The sequence below is a fragment of the Cervus elaphus genome, chromosome 19 (assembly GCF_910594005.1).
Source record: "Cervus elaphus chromosome 19, mCerEla1.1, whole genome shotgun sequence".
Lineage (NCBI taxonomy): Eukaryota > Metazoa > Chordata > Mammalia > Artiodactyla > Cervidae > Cervus > Cervus elaphus.
In genome coordinates this window covers 53196740-53218672 of record NC_057833.1, presented here as the reverse complement: position 1 = coordinate 53218672, position 21933 = coordinate 53196740, and the positions used below count along the sequence as shown (strand labels likewise).

General features: G+C 39.2%; 1 protein-coding gene and 1 long non-coding RNA gene across 2 annotated transcripts; one reads left to right on the top strand and one right to left on the bottom strand.

The window, feature by feature from the left end:
- Positions 1 to 9727: 9727 nt before the first annotated feature.
- LOC122675876 lies at positions 9728 to 10292 on the bottom strand. The gene is made up of 2 exons (XR_006335359.1): positions 10157 to 10292; positions 9728 to 9935 (listed from the first exon to the last, which is right to left on the bottom strand). It is a non-coding gene; the product is annotated as an uncharacterized LOC122675876 (long non-coding RNA).
- Positions 10222 to 16186, top strand: NDUFB4 (NADH:ubiquinone oxidoreductase subunit B4). The gene is made up of 3 exons (XM_043875030.1): positions 10222 to 10529; positions 14507 to 14653; positions 16068 to 16186. Exons 1-3 carry the CDS (start codon positions 10350 to 10352, stop codon positions 16128 to 16130), a joined length of 390 nt encoding a protein of 129 aa, XP_043730965.1. The 5' UTR covers positions 10222 to 10349; the 3' UTR covers positions 16131 to 16186.
- Positions 16187 to 21933: the final 5747 nt, after the last annotated feature.

Sequence of the window (21933 nt, the reverse complement as noted above, 5' to 3'; positions counted from 1 at the left end):
TATCCACAATAGATACTAAAGAAAAATGCTTACATAAAATCTCAAGTGCAAAAGCAGAATACAGTATATCTATAGCATGATGACAATGTTTTAAAAATATCCTCTACATGGAAAAAAGTGGAAAAAGATGACAAAAAATCTTGGGATTGTCCTTAGGTTGTAGAACTATGCATTTTAAAACATCTTTTGATTTTTTATTCTATTCTTAAATTTTCCTTTAATGACATGTATTACTCTTGGAATGGAAAAATGTTAAAAAATAAACCAAAAAACTTCATTTTACTTTTTATTGCTGTTTAATCTAGAGTAATGAAGACACTAATAAGAATAAGAAGCTAAAGATATTTATGGTTTCATGTTGAGAACATAAATACAACTTGGTAGGAAATTTGATTAAGTGATGGTAAATTATATCTTAACTACCCTCAGTGAGCCATATATACATGAAGCAATCTCATCACTGGGCCTCCAACCCTTTTGCATGATCAAGGTGACTGAAGATCACACTAATGGTAGCAGAATATAGACCGCTAGCAACAGGTCTCTCTCTAGACCTCAGGAGCTTAAATTTCTACACCAACATTTTTCACTGGCATTTTAAAGAAGTTGTAAGAGTTAGACTCTAATTCTTTTAGGGGCTCTGATAGTCTTTCAGGGGCAAGACTGGTGCTGCATTTTAGAAAGCTAGAGCCAACCCAGGCAAGAACGTCAGCTATATTTTCTACCTGGAGAGAGAACTTCTCTCCAAGACTATTAAACCAAAGCTGTGCTGCAGTCACTCACAGGATCTACAGAGTTCCTTTACAGTGAGGAGTTGTTTCTGCTAGCTGACTCCAGAAATATTAGCTGTCATTTGGAAACATGAAATTTAGTCTCCTTCTTGAAGAGGCTTTTCCTAAAGTGTAGGAAAAGACACATGAACAATTTCATTACAATCTAAGCAGGACTGGAGTGGGCTGTGCACAGGGTCCTGAGCCAGTGGGACATGTAGAATAAGAAACCAAACTTGCTCTTAAAGGAGAGGGAGAGAAAAACAACTGTGACATTGCCTATAGTAAGTAAAGTAAAAGAAGTAGTAAACATACTTAGGAAAGAGAAAAATCACCTCTACTTGGGCATTTTATGCAAAGGCTTTCAGAAAATTGGGCATTGAAGTGGACGTTGATGGATATAATATTTTAGTTGGCCACAGACTGCAGGGAGAGCATAGGCTGGCATTAATGGAAAGAAGATCATCAAGCAAAGGAAAAAAAATCATAAAAGGGGAACACTTCCTGTTCCAATTTTTTTTTTTTTTTTTTAATGCAAGAGGCCCTATAAACTGAGGACTCTAGGACTTGTGACTTGGTCTATGACTTGCTTTGTTTCGCTGAGTTTACACCTGGAGGTATGTAGAGGACAAGGTAGCTTGCTAGAAAGCCTCCCAGGGCAGACGTGGCAAGGGGGCAAAAGAAGAGGGATGAGAAAGTTGCTGCAGAAATAAGGACCAGGGGGAAAAGCAGAGATGCTAAAGGGCATCATTAAGGCATTTTGCTTTGGGATGTACCCCTCCTCTGTTACTACACAAAATCTTCAGTAAAAGTCTACATTACTAGACCATTATGGGTTTTGACAGGAATTTTTAATTTGGGACTGTGAGCAGAAGGGGGTGAGGTGAGGAGCATGGAGTATGGTGTGGAAGTGAGGATGGGATGAAAGCAGAGACAGCAAGAAAACGGTAAGCATGTTTCATCAATATGTTCTCTTTGAAGTGAAGAAAGACAACTGGTCATTTATTCATTCACCACTGCGATGATATGCCAGGCACTGTGCTAGTGTGGGGATACAGGCTGAGCCAAGCCCAATGTGGTCTTGGACTTTGAAGAATCTATATTCTAACGTGGGGGGTGGGGAGAGACAGGGATTAACTAAATAAGACCAAATGTAAAGTTAGGATTGTAGTCAGTGTTGTAAAGCAGATGTCTATAGTGCTATGAAAGCTCATAGGAAAATTTGACCTTGTAGGTTAGTTAAGGGAATACAGAATTGAGTGAGTTCTGAAGGATGAATAGGAGTGTAATGTTTATGGCAGAGGGAAAAGTATGTGGAAAGGCCTTGTGGAAGAAAAGAACTCAAGGCAGGCCAATGTGGCTGGTGCACAGACAGTGAAGGGGAGCATGGGGCCAAGTGTAGCTGAAGAGGTAGGGAGCACACCTCACCGGATCTTGAAGTCATGTAAGAGTTTAATTATGAGAGATAGATAACAGATATTTTAAGAGGTCACTTTGGCTGCTAGATAGCATCACCGACTCAATGGACATGCATTAACAAATTCCAGGAGACAGTGGAGGACAGAGGAGCCTGGTGTGCTGCAGTCCTTGGGGTCCCAAAGAGTCGGACCTGACTTAAGAGGCTGAATAGGAACAACTGGATGCTGTGTAGGGAAAAAAAAATGGAAGTGTAGCATGTGTGCATGTATACAAGAAAACCAACTAGGAGGCTATTGCTTTTCCTAAGCAAAAGATGATGGTAGGGCAGAACTTTATCCCAAGAAGAAAGCATGACATAGCCTCAGGTAAGAGGATTAACCCTCTTTTATGTTAAACTGACAACTTGCAAGAAAATGTCACCTTACACTCTGTAGGAAACTTATTGTTCCTTTCAAGTACAAATATGTGCTTATGTAAGTGACTTTAGGAATAAGAACAGATATATGACTAGGATGAAAAGATGTCTCTGAAGAAGAGGAATGCAAAATGTAATATTCATAAGCTTTTGGATCTGTCTACGTGACAGATGTGTTTCTAAGTGCACTGTATATTTTAAGCAGAAATCTTTTTTTCTGGTTGGTTTGTATACAGCACAATAAATGGATGGAGTGAGCAAACCATTATGTATGAACTGCTTTGTCTTTATGGTAAAAACAATTCACGGATGCATGCACATTAACATGTTTTCATATCACCTTCAATTCAGCCTGTGTATTCCAATTTTGCTCAAGGAGAAATTAACAAACCACAATGGCACTGGAAGATTATAACACACCTCCATGTTAGAAACAGATCAAGCAGACAAAGATATGAGAGCTGAATAAAGATATGAGAAATCCAAATCACACAATTAACAAGCTTGATCTAACCTTGCTCTCAATGAATACAGAATACACATTCTTTAAAAGCTACACCAGAACTATTATAAAAATGACTATGTGTACACAGGGAATATAGCCAATATTTTATATTATTATAATTTCTATTATAACTATAAGTGGAATTTAATCTTTAAAATTGTGAATCACTGTACACCTGCAACATAATAAGGTATAGGAACTATACTTCAATTAAAAAACAACTGTGCAATTACAGGGCTGTGTTCACATTGTAATAACTCATTGACTATCATATGTACGATTTACGCATTTTCCTATATGTAGGTTGGGCTTGCCAGGTGGCACTAGTGATAAAGAACCCACCTGCTAAGGCAGGAGACAAGAGACGTGGGTTCAATCCCTGGGTCAGTATGATCCCCTGGTGGAGGGGACGGCTATCCACTCCAGTATTCTTGCCTGGAGAATCCCATGGATAGAGGAGCCTGGCAGGCTATAGTCCATAGGGTTGCAAAGAGTTGGACACAACTGAAGCAACTTAGCACTTGCATGAAAGTGAAAGTGTCAGTCACTCAGTCGTGTTGGATTCTTTGTGACCCCACGGACTGTAACCCACCAGGCTCCTCTGTCTGTGGAATTCTCCAGACAAGAATACTGGAGCTGCCTTCCCTTCTCCAGATCTTCCCAACCCAGGGATGGAACCTGGGTCTCCTGCATTGCAGGCGAATTCTCTACTGGCTGAGCCATAACTCTGTATATGACAGAGTTATATATATATAGCATGTGCATATGTGGGTTACATTTCAAAAAATGGTCTATCTGCTATATTTTAAATGGATAACCAACAGGGTCCTACTATATAGCACAGGGAACTCTGCTCAATGTTATGTGGCAGCTTGAATGGGGGAGAATGGATACATGTATATACAGGGCTGAATCACTTTGCTGTGTAAGTGAAACTATCACAATATTATTAATTGGCAACACTACATCATAAAATAGAAACCTTTAAAAACTGGTGTGTTAAAAAACAAAACAAACTGAACAAAAATCTGATCACATATGAAGTCCCAAAGGGCTAATATTACACAGTTATCTGACAATAATGCTATTAAATTAGAAATTAACAATAAAAAGATAGACAAAGCAAAACATCTTTTGCATTTCTAAATTATAGGTTAAGGACAAAACATAATAGAAATTATGAAATACTCAGAGCTATATGATGAGGAAAATACTAATAAAACTTGTAGAGATGTTGTCAAAATGAAAATAAACTGAATTACATGCATAAAAATTATAAAACACACATAAACAAAAATAGATAAGATAAGCATTCTGCTTAAGAAGCCAGAAAAAGAACACTGGCATAATCAAGAAAAATAGAAGAAATAAGAGGAAAAATTACTGATTAGAAATAATTTTAAAAACGAAAAATAAGGCCTCTGAAAAGACAAAGTAGACAGAACTCTGTCAATAACTCTAATATTAAGAAAGATAAAAAGGAGCAATAAATAAATAGTAATAAAGCAAAAAGAGGATCATAATTATAAAGGCAGTGGAGACTGAAAAGAACGTAAGATGAGAAACTATGGCAATAAGTTTAAAGAAAAATACCTGAGAAAATGTAAATTACAATAAATGATTCCAGAAGAAAACCTGAACAAGCCAATAATAATTACTGAAATTGAATTGAAAGCCAAAAGTCTCCCTTGAAAAAATATGGAAGCCTCAGACTTTTATAAGATAATCTACTAAGCTTTTAAGAATTATAGTTCCTGTCTTGTACAAAATGTTTTGGAGAACCAAAAGAAAAAAAAAGAAGGAAATATATCCAACTCATTTCATTTCAATATATTACCAAAAGTAGATAAAAACAAAATAAGAGCCAATTCACTTATGAACATAAATAGTAAAATTCTATTTTAAATGCTCATAAATTTAATGCAACAATATATTAAAAAACACATGACTATGAAGTAGAGTTAATTCTAGAATGCAAAATCTCATGACATCAGAAAAACCTACCAAGGTTTTCTGTCTTGTTCAACAAATTAACAGAGAAAAAACATACAGTTGAAGAAATGTGGAAACAGCATTTGATCAGTTAAACAAGTATTCATTATTTTAAAATACTTTTGGCAAGAAATAAAAGGGAGTTTTATTAATATGATAGAGAGATTCTACCAGCCCCACAGCAAACATATTTAACAGTGAACTAACAGAAGATTTCCTATTAGATCTGGAAACAAGATCGGAGATTCACTACTTTTACTATTGTAAAATATTGTCCTGGAGGTCCAAGCTAATGCAATAAGAGAGAAAAAAGGAAGTATAAAATGTGGAACAGAAAAGGCAAGACTGCTATTTTCATAAGATAATGACTATACAGAACAACCAAAAATAATGTACAGAAAAGCTAATAGGACTGGTTAAAAAGTTCAGCAAGCATACTGGTTCCAAGATCAGCACACTAACATCAATAATATTACTGTATACCAGCAATAATCATTTAGAACATATAATAGGAAAAATAAACAATTAACAACAGCAATGAAATCTATAATGTAGCAGGAATTAATCTAAAAGAAGAGGCCAGAATTCTTTATGGATAAAGTTATAAAATATGATTGAAGGAAATAAAAGACCTAACTAATGAATACATATGGGAAGATAAAATATTATGTTTGTTCTCAAGTCGAGCTACAACTTTGGTGCAATTCCAACACAAATCCCAATGGATTTTTTTTTTTCATGGAACTTGACAGTTTAATACTAAAATTCTTCTGAAAGAGAAAAGGAAAGGGAAGTAGCTAAGACAATTTTGAACTATAATAAAATGGAGAGATTTGCTCCATGATAGCAAGACTTATTTAAAAGCTATGATAGAAATATGTAGAAAGAGATGTATGTTTGTAAGAGGCTGTGTACTCTCAAATCATCTTTTGGATACAATCTACTTCTGAAGATAGTAGTTCTATGTGAATCTTTTCCAAATATGATAAGCTTCTTTGACTTAGGTGTATCTGTTAGGGTAAAATGATTGTGCAATCTTATTCACAACTAATTTGGACAGTGCCCAAGTCAAAGAACCACAGATGAGTTGGATACAATGAAAGCCAATCTCCCATGTGGTGCTTTGGGGTAACCCAGATTGAATAGTGTCAAACTGACTCAATACTGCCCTCTTTTAAAGGAAGAGTAAATGCTAAGTAAACAAAGGGAAAGTGGGTTACATGAGCTTAGGTGGGATGCTGAAAACTCTAGAGTATTTTTCCTATTCTCTCTTTGAACTGCTGTTCATTTCAGTTTTGGAAAACAAGTTCCCAGGATGCTATGCAGCTCTTGAAGAGATGACTTTCCTTGCTACCCCCAGGTTCCTTGATTTCCATGCAATTAAATTAATTCACATAGCATTATGAGTCTCTTCCTTGTAGCCTTAAACAAGACTGACAAACAGGAAGATCCATCAAGAAACTTGATGGGACTTGAAGTTTATACAGTTGGAGGGAAAAGGAGCTGTCCCATGGGGGAGGCACCCTCTTCCAGAAAAAATGATTCACTGATGACTAGAAGAATTTTCTACAAATTAGCTTCTGGTTCTGTTTTTCAAACCTTGTTCTCTTCCTCTACCCTCATTATTTCCAGGCCCAGGCTTCACAGGACAAGTTTATATCACAATACAAACTGTGATCTTGCACCTTCATGGCACACTAGGTGATGACAGTATTCCTTGAAGACGTCTTGTACCTGGATGGCTAGTAACAACTCCACTTGGCCTAGCTGTGAATCAAATAAATATACCTTACTAAATTCCACTTTTTGTGGGCAAGATCCCTCAAATATCTAAGATCACTGCAATACTACCCAACAGGTGAAAAATGTTACAGAAGGGGGAACTCACAGAGGAGAGAGACAGCAGTCTTAGAAAACTGTCATTCAAATAGCTTTCCTTTTCTAATTTTACAAAAACAGAATGACCATGTGAACACATTTTGAGGGTCCTTCCCAGGGTCATAGAGAGGGCTCTTGGGAAGAGGGGACCTTTCATTAGCTTGACAGTATATCCTTTGCTAACATTCAATGTTAGGACAAGATTTTTAAAAATAATAATAGAGAATACTCACTAAATGTCAACTGCTATTAATCACCGATCAACTAAATCTCTGGGCATTGGGTTTACATTCAACCCAAAGTGAAGAGTTTATTCACAAATTTACATAATATCCTACCCAGTTAAGAGAAGAAACATTCTTCATATTGTCACAAGCTGGAACTAATCTGCTTCTTACAGTTTCTGTATTCACCTGTCCACCTTTTGTTCCCTGAAATCCTGCCCCATTTATATAGCTTGACCACCCCTGCACACATGTACTTCTCTCCTTCTATACTTTACCACTTCATCCACTCTCTCTGACCAAGTACAGACACATGTACTTGGTCCCTGTAATCCATGTTGTAATAAATTCTGATAAATTCTATTAGGAGATTTCTTAGAGAAGTAAAAATTTTCAAAACATAAAATTTCCATTGATGATATGACCACCTGTGAAATTGTTACTCACTGAAATTATTCCATTTGCTAACCCTAGTGCCTACATCTACCCCATCAAAGTCTTGGTCATCCCTTTGAAAATATCGAGTCCTCAAATGCAATAGAAATCTATTGCAAATCTTACAAAAGATGTGGAATTTTATGAAACTGATGAAAGTGATGTTGATGAACTGCTAGATCCACATGCAAAGTCACTAACACAGGAGGATCTTAGAGCTGTATCAGGTAACAAATGAAAACAAGAAAAATCAATAAGAATGATGATGACATCAGTGCTTCAAAAGGAAGTAATTTGGATTCAAAGAATGAAGAGAGAGTGTTGGGAAAACTGGACAAAGCCCTCCAAGATTTTGGCAAATTTGACCCTACTACAAAAAACTCAAATGCAATGAAGAATAATAAGGTACAGAAAAATAATGTCCCCACAAATTAACACTTCATTTATCAGAATTAGCACACAGTTGGAAAATAAAATGTGATAAATACAAGATAAATTCAGTTTCATAATTTACTGGTTGCATTGCTTCATGATAAAATCCCAATCAAGTTTTTCCCTTTCACTATAGAATCTATGTCTCCAATATAAATAGATTCATTCTAAGATGGCCATTTCTGGGAAAAGGAAGGCCTCTTGTATTTATCTCTGTGTTCCTCAAACACACAATATTGTAAGAATCTCCTCAGAAAGTTGTAAAAATTTCAACTGCCAGACCAATTCTAAGTGTACAAGAGCAGAACAAAACCTAGGACTTCATATTTTTAACAATCATCTAAAGGGATCCTTATGGTAATCAAGCAAATGTAGAGATAACCCCCTTAACTCATCCAAATGAAATGATGAAATTTATTCTGTCTCTCTCTCCTCCTCTCTTAACCTTAAAAAGTCTTTTAAAAAAACTTTGTCAGTTAGTTTGTACTCACTGTACTTCTTTCTTCTTTCTTTTCTTTTTTCTACATGTCCTTCTTTCTTCAGGGTCTAATCTATTAACAAAGGTTTTCGAAGCTATCAACACAGCCTTTAGAATTTCCAACCTGTCCCTTCTTTTCATATTGCTTTTATTTTCTTAATCTGTTTAAACACTTTAGAAAAATGGAACTTTCCCCCTGCTCCTTTAAAATCGAGTATGAGTGATTTGTCTCAAGCTTCATTTTTTCTATATTCCCTCAGCCTGCATTCTCCTGAACCCATTTTGCTCCATATTCATTTGGACATTAAACTGCTTAGCAAATATCATATTCTGTCTGTTCTTTCTGTACCGACTGATTGTCAGCTCCTCAGAGACAAACATCTCATCCTTCACTTCTGCGTTCCCTTCGCTGAGCCTGGAAGATTGACTGACTAGTGTGCAGTGTGCTTCATGCAATGAGTGTTTAATAAATATTTTAAAACAGTATTAAAATGTTGAATAAATTTGACAGTAGTGCTGCTCCTCATCACTTAAAGTGCCAGCACTTTCTAGATCCCTTCTCTGCTTAGCAACCATTTCTTAACCATACCTACATGTCCCCGTATGTTTCACCCAAGCTGATCCAGCTTTCCCTGCCTGAGTTATGGAAATATTGTTCACCTGTCTTCCCCAAAGGAGTATATCATTAGTACCCAAAGACCCTGCCATACAACTTGAAGTTGCCCTTTTTTTTTTTTTTTTTTGGTGATAGTGGGGGAAAGAGAAGGACAGTAGGGATGGAGAACTTTTCCTTTTAGGTTACCCTTCTTTCTTCCCCAAATCATCTTTCACAGCAAGATACAACGCCCCGATACTTATTTTCATACCTCTGTGAAATGTTGTTCTTGGCCCCTTAAGACTGCTAGGAATTTTACCTAAGAGGCTTTAGTAATTTTTTTTGAGGCTTTAATATTTTAACTAAGATATTGTGTCTTCCAGAGGTCTATTCAATAACCCGACCCCCTCTTTTTTTTTCTGACCTATAGTCAGGAAGGGAATGTTACTAACATCATTCTATTAGACATTATTCTATGCCAATGAAAAACACTCTTCTGCTTATGTTGTACGGATCTAACGTGGCAACGTACAGAAAAGATTATTTTCTTTTTCTTGGATAAAAATTGAGTTTCGCAAAGTGTGTTGGCATTCTATTCATTGTTTTATTTTAATCCTCACAACAATTTTGCTAGGTAGAAAGAATAAGGGTCATTATCTCCAGGGTAAGCAAGAGGATACTCCGAGAACTTAAGTGACTTGTCCCAGGTCACAGAGATGAATCGCAGTCAGTTCCGTTTCTGTCAGCTGAACTTCACATAATCAGCTCTGTTTGACAGTAGAGATAAGGCTGCTAGGAATGAGCAAAAAAGACAGATTTGGAGGGGAGTAGGGGAGGGAAGGAAATGGCAACCCACTCCAGTATTCTCGCCTGGAGAATCCCATGGACAGAGGAGCTTGGTGGGCTACAGTTCACAGGGTCGCAAAGAGTCGGATACGACTGAGCGACTACACGCACACGCACACACACACACACACGAGTGAAACAGAGGCGGGGGAAGGCGAGCAAAGTACCTTGCGCAAGCGCAGATCGCCACTAGAGGGCCAGGACAGTCAGGAGGGAAGGTTGAGGAAAGAAGCTAGCAGAACTTGAACGCCATCTTCAACCTCTGGCTAACGCGCAGGCGCACTTCCTCGGGACGAAGGTCAGACTGAAGAGGGCGGGCCTTGGAGTCGCGCAAGCGCAGTTTTGCGCCGGGTCGTCAAGATGTCGTTCCCCAAGTACAAGCCGTCGCGCTTGGCCAGCTTACCTACTACCCTCGACCCAGCTGAATACGACATATCTTCTGAAACCCGGAAAGCACAAGCCGAGCGGTTGGCCATAAGATCCCGGCTTAAACGGGAATACCAGCTTCAGTACAACGACCCTAGTCGCCGAGGGGTTATCGTGAGTGAGGGGTCAGTGGGTGGAATTATAGGGGCCAGAGTCAGGATAGTCCCGTCTGATTGCTCAGCCCAGACCTGCAGGGGGACCGGGCAGCGGGGTGGTCACCATTAGACACAGGTCCTCTTCCAGGCCCAGAGAGCAGGCCGGTTCATTAGTCCTTTGACCTTGGGCAGAATGTTTGGTGTAAAGAGGACAGGTTCTGGATTCAAACCTGGCTGGGTTTGAGTCTCGGCTTGATCACTTCCCGCCTGAATGATCTTGAAACAGGTGTTGAACCATGCGGCTTAGCCTCGGTTTTCCTGTCAGAAAAATGGGGATAATATGGTACTACCTATCTTATGAGGCTCTTAGGAGGATTAAACGAGATAAGGCAAGTGACCGGCAGGCACAGTGCCTGGCTTGTGTTCAGAAAACGTCAGGGGGAAAGGGGTGTATTTTTTTTTTTTAAGCTGTTTTCTACTTTTCAGTCACAGTTAAGTCAATACTGCTCTCTCCTGATGGGAATATAGTGATTTTTCAGTTTGTTATCTTTTAAAGACCCAAACAGGCTACTGCTTACTGCAGCTCTGCGCTTTGGAGTCAAACGCCAAGGCTCTAAGTACTGGCAAACTATATGACTTTGTACAATATCCCTGACCCTTCTGAAACTTAGTTTTATAGTTTTCATTTATGGAAATATTAGTACATTCTTTATAGATACTTGTGAGGTTAAATGAGATAGTCTGTATAACACTCTTGACACATAATACATGCCCAGTAAACTGAAAGGTATTATTATTTAAGAAGCATGCTTTTAGATAATTTTTGTACAAGAGCTGTTTAAATATGATGTATGATATTTTTTAAAAATAGACTTTTCCCAACAATTACATTGGTATTCTGTAGGAATTTTAGGAACTTATGAGGATTGAAGGGAATTTACAGTGTGCCAGGCACTATTGAAACTCTTTCTGAATGATATTCAGATATCACAGCTATTCAAAGAGTTAAGCTCTATTACTGTCCCCATTTTACAGATGGGAAGGACAAGTATGTCATAAAGTGATATCAACTAGCAAGTGATAGAGCAGAGTTTGAACTATAGTCTGTGTAACCCAAAGCATCTTCTTATGTTTGGCTATATTGTCTCCAGCCAGAACCTCCTTCACTTGGAAGAAGGTGTGGAGAGAGACATTCGTTATATACATACTCACACGATTGGGTTTGGTATGCTAGATAGTAAGATGTAGTTTTTTAAAAAAAGAGTCAGTCTCTCTCAAAGTCTTTCTCAAAGACTCAAAGAAAGAGTCTTTGAGTCAGACAGAGTTGAGATTTAAATTACAGATTTTCTCTTTTTCAGTCCTGTGACCTAGAGCAGTTATAGTTTTGCCATGTAAAACAGGTTTTATACCAGCCTTGTTGGTTGTTAAGTAAATGCATGCATGCTCAGTCATATCCCACTCTGCATCCCCATGGACTGTAGCCTGCCCGCCAAGCTCCTCTGTCCATGGAATTCTCCAGGCAAGAATATTGGAGTGGGTTGCCCTTTTCTACTCTAGGGAATCTTCTCAACCTGGGGATCGAACCCATGTCTCTTGTGTTTCCTGCCTTGGCAGGCAGATTCTTTACCACTGTGCCACCTGTGAAGCCCCTAAATAAATGAATGCCTGACTATTATATATTGAGCAGTACATGGAAATTCTTTGCCTAATCTTTTAAGAATGATTTATTTAGTAAATAAGTAGTTGCTTAGAGTCTGTTACATGCCAGGCCCTCTTATAGATACTGGAGTGACAAACAGGCTGGAGTGGAGAACAAACAGGCAAAGACTCCTGTCCTCATAAAGCTTTGTTTCCAGAGGGAAGACAAGTTTAAAAATTAAATTGTTTAGCATGTTAGGTAATGGTAAGTGATGAGAAGAAAAATAGAGCAAGGAAGGGGGGATTAGGGGGTGTGTGTATGTAGAAGGGACAGAGAGCAGCTATAATTTTAGAAAGGCTCAGGAAAGGCCTCGCTTAGAAGGTAACATTGAAGATTTCAGAAAACTGAGGTGAGGGAGCTAACCACTTAGCTCTCTGGGAAGGTAGCATTCTAGTAGAGGGGACAGCAAGTACAGGGGCCTGCAACAGGAGTGTGCCTCGTTAATCTCCCAAATACTGAAGAGACTGTTGTGATTGATTAACATAGAGAAAGGTGAGGGCAGAGTAGGAAGAGATGTGATTGAAAAGGTACCTAGAACTAGATCACACCAGGTCTCATAGGTCACTGAAAGGACTTTTCTGAGTCGGATGTCCCATAATCAGAACTTATATTTTAACATCTCTGCTGCTTAGTTGAAAAGAGACTATGGGTGAGCAAAAGCAGGAGCAGGGAGACTAGGACCTTTTTGCAGTATTCTAATTTCTTAGTTGATGGTGGCTGCAAGGGTGATGGCAGTGAAGTTAGTAAGACATGATCCATTCTGGTCATGTATTGAAAGCAGAGCCAGCCAGGTTAGCTGGTAGATTGGATATGTGGTGTAAGAGAAGGAGAGGGCTCAAGGATAACTCAGATTTTTGACTGAAGTGAAGAATGAAGTTGCAGTTTGCCAAGATAGAGAAGAGTGTGAAAGGATCAGGGATGGAGGTGGAATGGCATGTTGGGAAATCGGTTTGGGATACATCACATTTGGTATCACATTGGCCGGTTAAACTTCCCTGGTGGCACAGATGGTAAAGCATCTGCCTACAGTGCGGGAGACCCGGGTTCGATCCCTGGGCCAGGAAGATCCCCTGGAGAGGGAAATGGCAACCCTCTCCAGTACTCTTGCCTGGAAAATTCCGTGGACGGAGGAGCATGGTAGGCTACAGGCCATGGGGTCACAAAGAGTCGGACACGACTGAGTGACTGAACTGAATTGCCTATAGGTGGATATTTAAAGCTATGTGACTAGAGATTATCAAGGGAGTGAATGTAGATAGGAAAGACCCACAGGTCTGAGGTTCACCCTTAAGAGATTGGAGAGAGAAGTAGGAAGTGAGTGAAAGAGACTAAGGGAATAGCCAGAGAGTTAGGAGAAAAGCCAAGCTGGTGTGTGCCCTGGAAGGGATAGATATAAGAATAGACAGATGTTTTGTCCTTTCAGGTATAGAGCTCACATGTCCCATTGAGCCTGTATCTTGTGTCTTCACCTTCTTTACTGTCTCTGCAAACAGTTTCATTTAAAATGTCACCTTGGGAGACTTCCCTTGTGGTACAGTGGTAAAGAATCCACCTTCCAACACAGGGCACCTGGGTTTGTTCCCTGGTTGGGGAACTAAGAACCCACATGCTGCCAGTTAACTAAGCCCTCACATCACAACTACTTTTTTTAACCGAGACGATCTGATTATTTTTCTTTAACAACTTTATCCTTTTGAAAAACTATTTTAATAGTGTGAAATGTAATAATTTTGCACTTAGAAATACCAGCCAAGGCAGCTCAAAAAACTTTTAAGTTCAGAGTTAGCCTACCTCAGTCTTCATCCTTCCTGCAGTTTATTTGTAGCCTGGAGAGACTGGCATGGGTGTAGCATTAGAAAGGGTCCTAGAAACAAAGTTGACAGTATGATAGAGCATATGAAATCTGTTTGTCTTCATTAGAAATACTGTGTGGTTCTGTTGGTCATACTTCAAGAAAGGCAGTGAAGCCAAAAACAATCCAGAAAAAAACAGAAAAAAAAGGAATTTAAAAAAAAAGTGCCTTCTCTGACTGCTTAAAATGATTAGGATTCTTAAATCAATAGAAAGCTGAAGGATAATATGAGTTTTTAAATTCTGAACAGGATCATCAGGAAATTAGTCAACAAATGCTAGAAATGTGTGATCGTCTCTGAAGCTATGTAGGAATATTTGGGATATACCCTTAACTGTAGGAGAGAAGAAAGGGTGTCTCCTCTGCTCCAGAACAAAAGTCCTGATGAGATTGCTTCTCAGTGTAGAACTTCATTTCCTGTATCTTTTGTTTTCATTCATTTTAGGAAGATCCTGCCTTGGTTCGTTGGACCTACGCAAGATCAGCAAATATCTACCCCAATTTCAGACCCAATACCAAGACCTCCCTCTTAGGAGCTCTGTTTGGAATTGGGCCCCTCGTCTTCTGGTATTATGTTTTCAAAACTGACAGAGTAAGTACTTGGACCTTGTATTTGGTGACTGTGTGATAGGTTCCTGCTGTGCTGGCTGCAGCTGTCTCTCACTCGATAATTCCCTTCTTGGCTTTCTACTCTTCCTCCTTACCTTTCCTTTATCCTCTCCTACCTTCATCCCTTTCCAGCTGAATTAAAAACCGAAAGTTTCATTTACATGTTTAGTTTTATTGCTCTATCATTTCAACTCATGTAGAAATATTCCCTCTTAAAAACCACAGTTTCTTGGTCTTTCAAATTTAATATTAGTGGCTCTAGAATTTAAAATAATGAATTGGTCCCTTTAAATATCTAGAATTTAAAATAATGAATTGGTCCCTTTAAATATCTAAGACTTGAACTTAGCTCATGGAAGAGTTTTCCTGGTGTATTCTAGATGAGGTAAGGAAGTTGTGTGTGTGTGTTCGTGCGTGTGCACTCAGTTGTGTCTAACTCTTTGCAACTCCATGGACTGTAACCCACCAAGCACCTCTGTTCATGGAATTTTTCAGGCAAGAATACTGGAGTGGGTTGCTATTTCCTTCTCCAGGGGATCTTCCTGACCCAGGGATTGAACGAACCTATGTCTCTTGTGTCTCTGGCATTGGTGGGCAGATTCTTTACCACTGCACCACCTGTGTATATTAAGCAAGAGGATACAGAAATAACTTTAAAAGTTAATTGCTTTTTTCTCATTAGATGTGCAGAAGTTAAGATTTTCCATTCTGATTAACCTTTAGATGTTGTTTTTAAAGAGATATTTATTGGGTTACATATTAGCAGAATACATGTATCACTTTGTATGTTCCCTGTCTGCTCTGCATGAATTTCGGTTATATAGGTCATATCGTGTGAGTTAATGTTAAAACATTGATATTCCAACAGTAGGGTAGCAGAAGCAGCCTGTGGTGGGGATCACTGACATCAGAGGCCTGGGTATTCGATTGCATAGAAAGCCAAGCTTATCTTTGACACTAGACCAGTCTGATACTAGATCCCCAACCCGAGCCCGCAGGCCTCGTGTTGCCATCTACACTGGAGCCCACCAATGTGTTAATAGCTCTGCCTTAAACTGGTCAATCCACTGTCCTGTTAAGAGTGTATATATTTGCATTATCTGATAAATTACTGCTTAACAGAAAGGTAGGCCACACTTACCAGAAGGTATATGCCTTTTGCTTTCAGTGTATGCTATTTGGTGGGGGTAATATAGATATTTTTCAATAGGAGTGTTTTCTTACTATCCCTTTATTTCTTCAGATTATTGCTTCCTCAGTCATACTGTGCAGACGTTAGACAATGAGAGATTGGAATTAGGTTGGGAGTGTTTCTTCTTGTTTTTCAGAGTTATACCATGAATTGTGCCAGGATGCATTGTTTTTAATGTACTTTTTTTTTTTTTCTGTTTGTGCAGGATAGGAAAGAAAAACTTATCCAGGAAGGAAAATTGGATCGAACACTTAGCATCTCATATTAAGTCTGACAATGATGTCTATATGTACTATTGTTTAAATAAATCAATTAATCATTAAATAAATAGTTTTTCTTTCTTAATATTACTTGGAATAAGCAAACATTTGCTGAACATTGTAGAATCCCACTTTGTAAGAATTCACAGTTTAATGAAGAAACAGATTCATGTTCATTCATTCAGTCATTTAGCAAATGAGTGTCTGCTATAAACCAGGCATTGTGCTACGTGCTGAGAGTATAGCAGTCAGTAGGACAAACTTAGGCCCTGTGCTTTAGGAGTACACACACTGACAAGTGTTTATTCAACAGTTATTATATGAGGGCTTATTATGCATCTAGAACTATTTAAGACCTAAGCTGTTGTCTGGCTCCAGCCCCAGTCATAAATGCAGCAGAACAGTTAACAACCTTGTGGTTTAAAAAAAAAAAGATAGTGATTCAGGAAAGTGATGTAGGCAAGCTGATGAAGAAGCAGTTCTGTCTAGGAAGATGGCATTTGATCTCGGCCCTGAAGATCACAGGGGCTGACAGAGCAACACAGGAGCACAAAAGGGTGAGGTGTGTTGGGTATGGCTAGATTGGGGACCACTGTTGGGGAGAAGACAGGGAGGGTGGAGGACATGCTGAAGAACAGAAGTAAAAAGATACAGAGCATGGTCTTTGGAAGTCAGATCTGGGCTAGAATCTTAGCTTGAGCTTAGCATTTGGAATACCAGGCCTCCACATCCTCATCCATGGCATGGAGATAGTAATGTCTACTACCTCATAAGATGAAAATGAAGTAACAGAGTATTGCTCAATAAAAGTTGCCCCATGCTTTGTAGTTCAGTCTTGAAACAAGGGATAACAATTTGATCTGAGAACAAAGTAAAATCAAATGTTGTAGGGGGAACAGCATGTTCTATGGGGCTGGCTTATATGAGTATTTTTGTTTTAGCTTCAAAGCATATTTACAACTATTCTCTCATTTGATCCTTACATGAACCTGGTGTACCCCCAAAATGCAGAGCCCAAGAGAAAAGCTTGTACAGATTTTTTATGTTAGGAAGTGATCTGAAAGAACAAGGGGCAGACTGCTAAGAGTGAAACAGGGACTGAGGGAAAACCCATCAACTGTGTGCTCTTGGCCTGAGGGTAACGGGCTTAATTCTTATAGGGGCTTTCTGAGGAGCACTGTGGAATGGACACACAACTTTTCCTCAGACTTGAAAAAGTGAATATATACCACTCCTCTCTTGGTCCAGAGTTGTCTCATGCAGTTAATTCTCTTGTACTGCCAGGTGTGGGCAAGCCTCAGATGGGCTGACTGGGTTCTTATAGGCATCTCATGGAGAATGAAGGAAGGTTAGGGCAGAAAGCAGGTGACATGCTGTGAAGCTGAGGTGAAGTCACACCTGCAGGCAACTTAGAGTTGCAGCAGCAATTGGAGTAAAAAGATGGGTCAAGCAGAATTGAAGTAGGCACAAGAGGCATAGGATTTCCTCATCCACTCTTCGAACAGCTTGCCTCTGTGCACACACTGAATCTGTCATTTGTGGGGGTGGGGGTTAGGTACAGTGTCACAGGAGGGCTAGTGGAGCAAGTTGCTGTCCACAGTTGAGACTGGTTGAGGCCCTAGCTGATAATCATCATTTCCCCTCACCATGCTCTCTAGATTTTCCTTCTCTTGGCCATCACTTTAGCAGATCTAGGTTGCTTACTAGGATTTTCATTTACAAAGGCCAGAACCTTAGTTACTCTAGCATCATCAGGCCTTTGATGCAGCAGCTGCCTGTTTATACTTCTCACGGAGCATGGAAGCATGAAAATGAGCCAGTGAATCCCTTGGGAGTCAGGGGTATCCCTGTCTGCCCCCATTGTGTAACGGCAACCCTAGTTCCTTGTAATCAAGGTCATTTAGTGCTGCCAGTATAAATAGCCTTTTTTTTTTTCTCTTATCTACAGCTTCGGAAGTACAAGAAACCCCAGGTGGCCAGGAGTTAGTGATGACTTCAAATTAAAGTGAAATCCTGTTAACATTAGTTCTATGATTTATAATAAGTATGTATTCAGTCTTTGTTTCTGGCACAGAACTTCTAAAACCCTTGGGATTTCCTAAGTGAGATAACAGAAAAAGGTGTCTTATGTTAATAAGGTGACTTTTGAACCACACCTAAGCATGGGGGCTGGCTGTTTGGAACTTTCAGTCTTACCCCTGACCTCCTTAGCTTTATATCCCTGCTCTGCCACTTACTGGTTAAGTGACCTGGAATATATTTAAATTCTGTTTCCTTATCTTTAAAATGGATAAACTAGTAAAACATTTTTTTATTAAACTCATTGTATGAGTTATTATAAAACATTTAGAACAGTGGCACACATTCAGGTCTTGGTGAGTATTAACTATTATTATAACTATTAAACTCTGAGTTTAAAACTATTATTTTAAACCTAATTAATGAAAATATTTTAGTTTGCATTTCATTTATTAAATATAACTTCATATCTCTGTCCATGGAATTCTCCAGGCAAGAATACTGGAGGGTATTGCCGTTTCCTTCTCTAGGGGATCTTCCTGACCCAGTGATCGAACCTGGGTCTCCCATGATCCAGGCAATCTTTACCGTCTGAGTCACCAGGGGAGCCCATAATATTGAAATATAATATAACTTCATATGTTTTTGTCCACTTATGTTTATTTTGTTATTTGCTTGCTCAGATCCACTGCCAAATTTTTCTGATGTAAAATGTCTTCTTAGTGATTTCAGATTTAGACAGGTGATGATATGAATCCTCAATTATACCAATCTTTTTTTCCTGTGAGAGTTATTCTAATACGCCTTAGTTACAGGAAAAACATTTACAGTAGGACTTCCCTGGTGGTACAGTGGATAAGAATCTGCCTGACAATGCGGGGGATACAGGTTCAATCCCTGGTCCAGGAAGATTCCCATGTGCTGTGGAGCAGCTAAGCTCACAGGCCTCAATCTGAGCCTTTGTGTCTAGAGCCTGTGTTCCGCGACAAGGGAAGCCACCTCAACGCACTGCCAAGAAGGGTAGCCCCCGATCACCACACCTAGAGAAAGCCTGCATGCACAGGAAGGAAGACCTAGCACAACCAATAATGAATAATTAAGAAGGCAGGATCCAGAAAGACATAGGCAGAATTTTTTAAACAATTTTTTAACATTGAGAATACTCAACAATGTGTTCTTATCATTATAAACTGCCCCAAATCACACTCAGGAGTTGTCACCTTATGTGAACATTCAGTGCTGCCATATGTGACTGATGCCACTAGCCCTGAGCACTGGGCGTAGACGCCCGTACAGGTAAGCTGCCTCTGTTAGCCCAAGAACTCAAGTTTGTTACAAGTACAGCCACTGGAAAAGTTCCTCAAGGCCATTGTGTTTTCCCATCACTTGCTCCTGAATCCAGGGCATGGGAGTGGCTGAGCTTAGGTTATGTGCGTGAGTTCTAGCTGCAAGGGAGACTGAAAAAGCAAACATGTAGTATGTTCAGCTCTAAAGCAGTGGAAGCCTTTGAAGGTGTTAAGCAGGAGTAAGCTTATTGAATTTGCACTCCTGTAAGATCATTCTGGATCCTGGAGGAACATCTTGGGGTAACAGAGGCTGGAGGATGACCAGAACCAGACTGTTGTAAGACTTTAGGCCAGAAATTGTTTTCAATTTTTGAGATTGTTCTCAGTGCAGAATAAAGCAGCCCATTCCCAATCCCAGGATGGCTCACTCAGATGTGAACCTGTCCAAAGCTTTATAAGATTCTAAATATGTTATCTCTATTAGTTCCCCTTTATGCTCATGCATGAGGAGCCAGCTTTCTTAATAATTCCTTATCCTTGTATGACATCCCTTCTTCTCTCTGGAACAACATTGCTTCTCTAACAGCCTCATTTGTTTAAGTACTATTTTCTTTTTTTTTTTTGCCCTTTATTATGGATCCTTCCTGAAGAAAAAGATTATTCATGCTCTGATCAAAATCCCATTGGGTTCAGCCCCTGATTTATTTTTCTTTTCTCATTCCTGGCACACAGTCTTCTCATAACTTTGGGGAAAATACAGGGTATTGATTATCTCTACATTCTTCAGGATCATTAATGGGGTATTTGAAGAGATTAGAGTTCTGAACAAGAATCTGTCTTTCTGATTTACTTCACTTTGTAGAATATGCAAAATAGATAGCCAGTGGACATTTGCTGTATGACACAGGGAACCCGAAGCTGGTGCCTGTGATGACTTAGAGGGGCAGAATGGAGAGGGAGGTGGGAAGAAGGTTTAAGAGGGAGGGGACATATGTATACCTATGGCTGATTCTTGCTGATGTATGGCAGAAACCATCACAATATTGTAAAGTAATCCTCCAATTTAAAAAATAAAATTTAAAAAAGAATCTGTCTTGATCAAATGTGTGATTTAAAAATATGAACAGCATTTTAAAATTAGTAAAAATATAAGCCTACAAATACATTGAAAGATTCTGAATTTCCAAAGCTTTCATTGCCACTTTCTACCTTTGTGTGGACAAATAGGATTTTATGATGTTTCTATTATAGGATCCATTTGTACCTATCACTATGATTGTAATATATCCAACAATTCCCTCCTTGGCTGCCTTGTTTAATGCCATTTCTCTAGCTGAGCTAGAGATGGCCCCTTCTGCTGATAACCACTATGGCCTGGAGGGAACTGAGCAGTATCTTTCACCTGGAGACCATCATCCCTAGAAGACTCAGCGATCTTATGGCCAAGTTTCAGGATTTATAAGATTAAAGTCAAGCTGAAAGTCTGACACTTGATCTCTGAATACCCCTGGAGACAGATGGCTGGTGCAACATGAGATTTCTTGAGCAAACTTGCACTAGAGTTCAAATTTATTTCTCCTATAATCACAAGGAGTTATCACCTTAACATTGTAGGGTCAATTCTTTACCACCAATCACATTTAAATCATTCCTTTTATTTAATAATTAGGCTCTGGAAAATTCTTGGGGATGGGGGAAACAGGCAACTTGTCTAATGCTGCTCCAGAAATCAACACAGGAGGGACTCAAGGACTGCAATCTGATAGACAATTGTGGGTAGGAGGAAAAGGTGGGAGACGGGACTTACGAAACTACATTTGCACAGTTAAACACTTTTTTCTACTTACGTTATATGTTTCACATGAATGAAAGTTTTCTAAAGAGGGTTTTATTCTTTATGTGAGATGGAGACAGTATCAAAGAGTAGTATTTTATATGGAGTAGCTTGGATGAAGGTAGATGGAGGTGGAGGGTTTCAGTAACCCCAGTGCCATGTCTTAGAAGCTGTGCAGGCAGCTTCTGCTCCAAAATCATGCTCTGCAGGAGTGGTCCAGAAGCAGCTTGGTCCCATCAGGGACTTTAGGAGGAGAGACAAATGCCAGACCACAAGGAGAAGGAGTTAGCCTTCCGGTTCTAAAGATGGTTGGTTTCCTGGAGGCAGTGGGATGGAGGAACCTGTGTCCTGTTAAATTCTAGTAGGACACTCACCATCAAGTCCCCTCTGCATTGATCATATATCAATACTTATTGAGCTCCAGTCATTTACTAAGCACTGAGGATACTAGTATGAAGATACAGCTTCTTCTTAGAGGAATTCACAATGGAGAACAATTATAGCAGCCAACACTTATTAAACTTTTACTTGTGTTCCAGGCACTAAGATAAAGTAAGGGCTTTACATATCTCCCAACATACCTTAAAAATCATCACTAGAATGATACCTTAAATCTCATCATCATGAGATTTTGAGAGGTTAAATAATTTGCTCAAGTCCTCTAGCTAATAA

Coding starts and splice junctions, on each gene's coding strand:
- NDUFB4 (XM_043875030.1), top strand. CDS start 10,350: ATGTCGTTCCCCAAGTACAAGCCGTCGCGCTTGGCCAGCTTACCTACT. Junction 10,530..14,506: donor CTAGTCGCCGAGGGGTTATC/GTGAGTGAGGGG, acceptor CATTCATTTTAG/GAAGATCCTGCCTTGGTTCG. Junction 14,654..16,067: donor ATGTTTTCAAAACTGACAGA/GTAAGTACTTGG, acceptor CTGTTTGTGCAG/GATAGGAAAGAAAAACTTAT.